Source organism: Lytechinus variegatus, chromosome 10, assembly GCF_018143015.1.
Source record: "Lytechinus variegatus isolate NC3 chromosome 10, Lvar_3.0, whole genome shotgun sequence".
Lineage (NCBI taxonomy): Eukaryota > Metazoa > Echinodermata > Echinoidea > Temnopleuroida > Toxopneustidae > Lytechinus > Lytechinus variegatus.
This window is the reverse complement of record NC_054749.1, coordinates 33,240,177-33,249,030: the sequence shown is the minus strand read 5'-3', so window position 1 is coordinate 33,249,030 and position 8,854 is coordinate 33,240,177. Positions and strand designations below refer to the sequence as shown.

Sequence of the window (8,854 nt, the reverse complement as noted above, 5' to 3'; positions counted from 1 at the left end):
GTAAGTTGGCTATGATAGCAGAAAAGTAGAATATACATTTTGAAAAATCATACTGGTGAAGGTTTCAAAATTAAAAAAAAGCAATTAATTTTTTTTTCAAAGCCAATTGCAATCATAGATATACATCCTCTGACAGAGTGATTCGGGGGGGGGGGGGCACTTCCATTGACGAGTGGATATACCACTGCGTATAAACATGGGGTTTCGAAAAGCACCATAGACGCATTTTCCTAACCGGCCCTAACCCTATTGCTTTTTAAGTTTTTTGAATTATTATACATTACCATAATTAAGAATTACCATGGCTCAACTTGACCCATGTTGGCTGGCTCAATTTAATTACCCCAGTCCGAACTTCATGCAATATTTTCACATCCACACATTTCTTATGCATCCATCATGACTGTAGAAGACTATATGACATGAGAACCCATATACCTGGGCTAACAATATTGTTCTTATTTCTTCATTAGGAATTTATATTTAAAGACTTGTGTGGGTAAAAAGCACTGATCTATTTCACACTCTTTATTACTTTGTTTGCTGAAATTTGTATTTTTCCCTCTAAAATTACTTGTTTCAATTAAAGTTGGAAACAATGTGGTGGGGTAAAGGGTTATATAATGGGTAATAAGACACCACCACAATGTCCGACTCATTCATTATTGGCCTGGGGTGCACATGGTGGCTCAACTGGCCCCTATGCTCAACTTCCCTACCCTTTTTTTTTTCCAGCATTTTAGTGTTTTTGACGCCCTTATTACGTTACGTGTTTTCTTTGGTATATCAATTCGTCAATGGAAGTGCCCACCCCCCCCCCCCCGGGAGCGATTGAACTTGTGAAGCCGTCATTGAATAGAAGCAAACTGATACAGCAAACCAACCAACGACATCTAGAAACCATATTCAGAGTATAATTTTGATAAACACAAGACAGGTATTTTATTCAACATGTCCCGTGTAAAAAAAAAGGGAGGAAGTAAAGTGGAACACAATATGGGGAAGCTGCATATGCTCACGATGTGGTCACAAATCAATCAAACTTTAAATGTTATTCTTTGACGATGATTTTTAATAATAACTTCCAACATATTTTTCTCTATTTTTCTGATTTATTAAACCAACTTATCCTTCTCCTTTGAAAACATTTCATTCCTTCTAAAGAGTGCATCCAAAAGTGTTCAATTGTCGAGTGGATGTAAAAATTAAGAAAAAAAAATATCATTAGGTTGATCCTTCGCTCTCTTGATATAATTTGAATATTATAAACAGGCTAGGCCTATTCTTGGCCACTGGAAACAAATCTATACATCGGCCTAATTTCTGAACTGGGTCGAGAGTAAAAAAGTATAGACCGCGGTGGGATATCGATCACACGACCCTCTGTTTATTAAGGCGAGAGTCGGGACCACTACACCAAGGCTATGAACCAGGGGCCGATTGCACGAAAGGGTCTTTCCAAGGACCGTCTTTCGTGTCGCCCATCTTTTATAATATACGCTATAGGCGGGGTGTTTCTGAAATTTATGATAAAGAATAAGATTCGTTAGCTTGCTTTTAAATCAAATTTTATACAATTTCATGATGTATCACACCATTTTATAAACAAATATTTTGTTTATTTTAACGGACGAATAAAACATGTTTGCAGATGATTTATCTAAAATGCGTTTAACATGGCGCATCATAAAAAATGGGCGACACGAAAGACGGTCCTTGCAAAGACCCTTTCGTGCAATTGGCCCCCGCTCTCTCCCTCTCTCCCACTTTCTCCCTGCTACTTCCTCTCCAACCCCACTCTTCCCCTTTCTCCCCCCTCTCTCTCTACTACCCCTCTTTCCATCCCCCTCTCTCTCTCCATGGAAAAAATATCAATCAAATAATCAGTCAACAATCATATTTACCTTTTATTTCCCTTTATAGTTACATTATTAATGATTACATATTTTTATCATTTCATACATTGTTCAAATTATTTTAACAAGATTATACTCAGGTGATAATGAATATCTAACATTTGCTTTCAATGTAATATAAGTTTAGCCGCACAAACCCCAATATCAAAAGGTATACAAATTCAACAGCTGACTATTTCTACAAAAAGTGCAAACATTACGTATAACGCATGAAGCTTTCTTTCCGGTAGTTCGTATTAATTTTGATCATCATGGTAAAATACAGAAAAATGGCAAACAAATCAGCTGTAACTTGCTTTTCTTACAAATTCTATAATACAAAATCTGGGTAATATAACATAAAAAACCAAAGAAAGAATAATGGAAGAATGAAGTTACATTATGGAACAGAAATACGGATCCCCAAAATTAGATATGAAGTACAAATAAAATATGCATAAGTAGGCCTACAAAGTTTGCTGTATGGAGGTAGGCCTACAACCTCTTGATATTTTTTTTACACCATACATTTCTGTTACAACCCTTTGATCAAAATGACATACTTTTTCTCAAGTAGAAAAATAATTATATCACGTGAAGTGATATTTCCTGACGCGTATACGGTTATGACAGATGTATTATAATTTATATAAGAACTTAAATTGAGGTATATAGACAACCTTGTATATCTTCAGATTAATTTACAACTCTTGCCCTTCTTCTTTTTCTTATGTTGATCTGGACAAAGTACCGCTCTGATGGCTTCATCAAACACTGTCTTGAGGCCCTTTTGAGTAAGAGCAGAGCATTCCAAGTACTTGACACCATTGATCTCCTTCATTATCTGCAGACCCTATAAATCAAAATAATTAATAAAAACATAAATAAAAATGAGTCAATTTTATGCCAGATTTAACAATACTTTATAATGTTTGAGTTTGCATTTTAACATTTCTGATTTTGTGGTTTACAGAGAATATTTAAGTTGATGATTAATTCAAATTCATATCAATCATTTCCTGCATTGGCTCCTGTTTAAAAAAATTATATGATATATTTTTAGATTGTAATATACTTCAGCCCAAATGGGAGAATTCTGGCTTCGGCAAGGAACGTGATTTGGGGCTTCGGGGCATGCAAACTTTGGGCTCATGGTTCAAATAGCATACACATAAGCTATATGACACCCTGAATAAATTATCTTGAGCCAGAACAAGATTATGTTTTCATTTACAAAAACATATTCCCCCTTATAGACAAAGCACTGACCTTTTAGGTAAATGAACTTCTCTGTTGTTTTTCGTTTTCAGATGATAATTGAAAGTTTGCATAATGGTAGTATGAACATTCGCGGAAGTGGCTTACGGACTCGTACGCCATTTGTAAAGTCTTGGGAGGACTAAGAAAAAGTGGATAGAGGTAGAAGTCTTTCTCCTGAAGACGGACAGTCAATTTGTTCTACAGTGCGCCCCCCCCCCAAAAAAAAAAAAAAAACTATACACCTTTGAAATGACTGCCAAATAAAAAGTATATTCCTTTAGGGAAAGAGACTTATACAATGGAAAGCCAATAAAGTCATCTTTCAAATGACACCATAATGTTTGAAAACTATTCATGTGTGAGTAAGCACTACCCACTTAAACAAAGGGTATGAAAATTAGGGTGGGCAGGAATTATAGCCTTTCGGTTTCTTTCAGTTTTTGAGAGGCGAGTCCCTTGGAACTTGCAAACTTGAGGGTGTTGTGATGAATTAATGGTCATTCATTATCAATTTAAATTGTTAGAGCAAATTTCATGAAAATTATCAAAATGAAATTCCATGCATGAGTGAGCGTGAATTGCAATCTTTAGTGCAGCATTTTAACTTTACAATGTGGGTCTCAGCAGTATGTTCATTGGAGTCAGGAGAATAGGGGTAAGAAACGACTTCAGTGGGTGAAGTAAGCTGATGGGAAAAGGGTCGACATAACGTTTAGTCTCGTACCCTTTAGCTTCATACCCTTTGTTTCAGTGGGCAGTATCAAGCATGAATAATTTTCCAACTTTTTGGTGTCATTTGAAAGTTCACTTTATTGGCTTCCATATATATGTGTTTTCCCCCGAAGTGATATATTTTTCATTTGGCAACCATTTCAAAAGTGTATTTTGGGACGCACAGTACACGTTGAGTCTTCTCTCCTGTTCCTTCTCTACAGCTCTATTCGCCGTCTCAAGCCTATCTCAGTGAGAGAGGCTCGAGTCGGCGAATGAAGCTGTTCCCTCTCCAATAACTCAATTAGCCTTCATCTACTCAAGTATTCTCAAGCTTTCCACTCCTGGTTTATAGACACATTTTAGGACTACACTCATTACGTAAGAAAACTCTCCTTCCTAACCTCCACTTTCTCGCCTCTCCATTTACCTTTTACCTCCCAATAGACTGCTAATTGCATCTTCACTACAATAATCTAAAATCTATGAGTGGGATACTTTACAAGATCAGAAATACACCCAAGTATAACCTGAAAACTTGGGATGATGGTGATGTGCCTATATATTGCTCAGGAGAAATTTGTATTAATTACCATGGCGTATGTGATGGGTCTGAGTTTCCTTTGGGCTAGCTTATCAACCGTCTCTTTATCTTCCCGAAGATCCAACTTGGTTCCTACCAAGATGATAGGTGTGTTGGGACAATGATGGCTAACTTCTGGATGCCACTTGGCTCGCACATTTTCACAAGATGCAGGGCTCACCAGTGAAAAGCAGATAAGAAATACATCCTGGAATTTGAAAGAAGAAAACAAGTAATGGACTTGAATGTATTGGTTATTTTCTTTGACACAAAATCACATCTATTAAGAAATATTCCAACCAAGTCCGTAGACATGGCAAACATTAATTCTTATTATCAAAGTGATTTAATATCAGTGATGCTAATAATAAACATCATCATCATCATCATTATCACCACCGGCGTAAATCCTTGCGTGCACACACATTGTTCAAGGGGGATCTATTTCACCCCCTACTTGAATACCATGACGTCACAAATGTACGCCCGTGATCATCATCAGAACCATGATCACGTACAGTCAGCACCACCATCATCAATAATCATCATCATCTTTATATCATCATTATTATCATCATCGTCATCTTTATATCATCATCATCATCACTAATCATCATCATCATCGTCACTAATCATCATCGTCATCATCACATCATCATCATCATCACTAATCATCATCGTCATCATCACATCATCATCATCATCACTAATCATCATCATCATCATATCATTATAATCACTAATCATCATCGTCATCATCATCATCATCATCATCGTCATCATCATCTTAATCAGCATCATCATCATCATCACTGTACCACCGTACCATAAACAACAACCAACAAATTATCGCTATAATTTTTTTATTAATCAGAGCTTACAGATATTCATGCACGCTCACATTACATTTATTTAATAAAGTGACCAGGGGGCCGTTTCATAAAGCTGTTCGTAAGTTAAGAGTGACTTTAAGAACGACTGGTGATCCTTTCTTACGCGCTAAACCATCGCCTATGGTGTATACCATTTACCAAGAGAAAGGATCACCAGTCGCTCTCAAAGTCGTTCTTATCTTACGAACAGCTTTATGAAACACCCACCGAGGGAACAATCCACAAAAAGTCCGAAAAATTTAGCTGAATTTTGTTAAAAGCTATAAAAGTCCTTGCTTTTAATCGGCTCGGAGCAAATTTGTGTGTGAAAACATCTTTGCTTCAAGCAGCAATCATTTTTTTAATCCAGCATAGAGAGAGAGATGGAAGGAGATAACTTACTGTTTGGGGGTATGAGAGTGGTCTCAGCCTGTCATAATCTTCCTGACCAGCAGTATCCCATAATCCTAAGTTCACTGGACGCCCATCAACCATCACATTGGCAGAATAGTTATCAAATCTAAATGAAAAAAAAAAATATATGACAAATGCACCTGCAAAAGTATTATTCCAAGGTTCAGACTATATAACAAAATTATTAGCATTATTGGCATTTCAGTGGAAGTTTTCATACACATACATAAAACAAAAACTCTACAGTACTTTAACAACTCATTATGGTGATTAATGTTTTCTTAATTATTGTCACTGATATGTTTTGATGCGAATGAGCGTGAAGACGTGTGCGTGTACGTTTTCCTATGTGTTCCGTGTAAATCTTTTTCATGAGTGTAATGTGTTTTATTTTGAAGCTTCTTATTCCTTATACAGTATATAGGCTATATGTCTAAAATGGACAATAAGAGAAGCAGCAAAAGAGACCACTAAATGTATTTTTCAATGACCTAAAAGATCATGACTGGAAAGAAGTGCTGGATTCAAACGATGTTGATTGCATATAGTAATCTTTTTACATGACTTTCAATATTTGTGATAAAAGAGCGATCTCCAGTGGATATGACAATATAAAAAAAAATCATGGATTACCCGAGCTCTTTTTAATTCTTTGTAAACGTTTTCATTCAAAGCCAACATGTGAATGAAGACAGGAATATTTCATAAATTTAATGCCCTTATACGTTCTGCAATAAGGAAATATCTTTATAACAAATTTAAAAAAGAATAAAAGGTAATAATATCTAGAGAAAACATGGACGTTCTTGATTAAAATTCTTTACGTATAGAAACAAACTGTCAACAATGAATGGCATGATACACTATGCTGTACAAATATATTTGATGTGGCAAATGTATTCAATTACTTTTGCTTTATGTAGGGGAAAACCTTACTCAGCCTTTACCGAATTCAAATTAAATATTTTTTAAATTTCATGCCAAAAGATAAATGCTTGTTTTTAAAACACATTTCAGAACATGACGTTGCTAATATCATAAAGAATATCAGTCCCGGAAAGAGCCCGGTACTTTGCCAATTGATATGATTAAACCTGCTGTGTATTTTATTACCCAATCATTGACTCGCATAAATAAATAATATTTCTACAAAAACCTGTTTTTCCTGATAAGATTAAGTTAGTAAAGGTTGTACCAATATATAAAAAAGAGATCGATTTTGATTTTATCAATTATAGACCGATATTTGTTTTGCCATGGTTTTCCAAAGTCCTTGAAAGACTATGTATAGTAGGCTAAAATAGGTTATACAATTTCTTGATCTCCAATAATCTACTCAACCTCAATGAATTCAGTTTTAAGCAGACTGTTCACTGAGTTTGCATTAATTGAACTGATTTTAATATTGAATTATATTTATTGAAATAAATATGCAATCGTTATTTTTTTCATGGATTTATCAGAATCGTAAATATACTTTGTCACACTCCATCTTGCCACTTAAGGTATCTTTTTATTGGGGCTTGCCTCGTTTTTGGTTCTGTAGTTATTCAAAAAATAGGAAACAATTTAGTATTACCATGTACAATGCATAGTCATCAAATTCAAAAATAATTTCTTCAGGTGTTCTCCAAGGAAGCATTGCTTGACCCTCTTTATTCTTAATTTACATAAATTATGATAGTCAACTGTTAAAAACTTCTTTAAATTTGTACAATTTGCAGATGAAACCTCATTGTTTGCCTCTCATATAAACTTTCGATCTTCAATCCACATGATCAATGTAGATCTAAATTTTGACTGGCTTGTTTGCAATGAATTGTCATTCAAAATATTTTGAAATTGTCTGTATGATTTCAGAAATAAGCAAAATAAAAGATTAGATATTACTCTAGTATTTCTGGGAATGTAGTGTTGTAATGCATTCATATATACTTACACAGTAGGAATGTATTCTGCTGTAATGCATTTATACTTACATAGGAATGCATTCTATTTATAAAGTGTTCATACTAACACAGTGGAAATATATTCTATAATGTATAGGTCTATTCTGTAATGTATACTTACACGGTGGGAATGTATTCTCCAGGGAAAGCATTTGTGGTGTAACTGATGAGAAGACATGTCTTACCAACAGCTCTGCAAAGAAGAAATACAATAGCATGTTAGTTCAAGGGCTCCCTGGGAGCATTTCAGGGGCGACTTTGCCCTGAACCCCAATGTAATTTTTTCCCGTAGAAAAGAGGTCGGGGGAGAAGGGGGGGGTCACTTAGGTACGGTTAATCACATGCATGACCTCCTCTGAACGAACACCATTCATTAATACCATTCATCCATTATACATGTACTTTCAGTTCTGTTCATCTTTTTGATAAGTGTTATCTCAAAAAAGGAAATTTCTGTCACAAAAATCCAGAGTAACACAAAGGATAAAAAATAATCAATTCTATAAACATTATCCCCCCCCCTCATATTTGGTTTGTAGATACCTCAATGTGCAGTGCATAAATAATCGAGACAAAATGAATATTCAATAAGCACCAGATCTACTCTACTTAAGAATTTCTCAGGTCAATAGTGTATACTCGTGTTTTCAGAAAAACAAAGGAAAATTAATTTCAGCTTAAATTCATATGATTTTGTTTTCATTAAAGTGAAGGGTTGAAAAAAAATGCTCGTCACTTAGCTTTTTCAAATCTTTTGGGACCACAAAATCATGTTGAGAAATTTGATTTGGAACAGGTTTTACATAGTCTGGTATAAAATGGGGGTGAAAATTAAACTTTAAAATACCCACGGAAATGTATCACAACCAAAAGAGATGTGTTTTGATGATTACTAGATTTATCTCTGTGTAAAACAAAGCTAATGTTTATTTCTTTTTTATCATTTTTTCTATCTTTATATGAACCCTATAAAAGGCCTAAAGCCTACACCTATGGCAATGTGTTGACATCAAAAGTCCACCTTTTTACTGCATTGCCTACCTCTGGAAAAATGAATTATTGAAGATCTCCATAACCCATATTTCCAATCTTCATAACACTCCTTCAAAAGAGTGTTTAAGATCAGTCAATTTCAATTCAGAAATTAAGAAATAATATATATATATCACC

General features: G+C 34.8%; 1 protein-coding gene across 1 annotated transcript in view; it reads right to left on the bottom strand.

Annotated features, from left to right (window-relative positions):
- Positions 1-1,894: 1,894 nt before the first annotated feature.
- Positions 1,895-8,854, bottom strand: part of LOC121422598 (ras-related protein Rac1) — a 30,237-nt gene continuing 23,277 nt past the window's right edge. Inside the window, exons 7-8 of the mRNA XM_041617748.1 lie at positions 4,460-4,657; positions 1,895-2,748 (exon numbers count right to left, since the gene is read on the bottom strand). Of these exons, the coding sequence (XP_041473682.1) occupies positions 2,587-2,748; positions 4,460-4,657 (360 nt within the window). The 3' untranslated portion in view covers positions 1,895-2,586. The remainder of the gene's footprint in view (positions 2,749-4,459; positions 4,658-8,854) is intronic.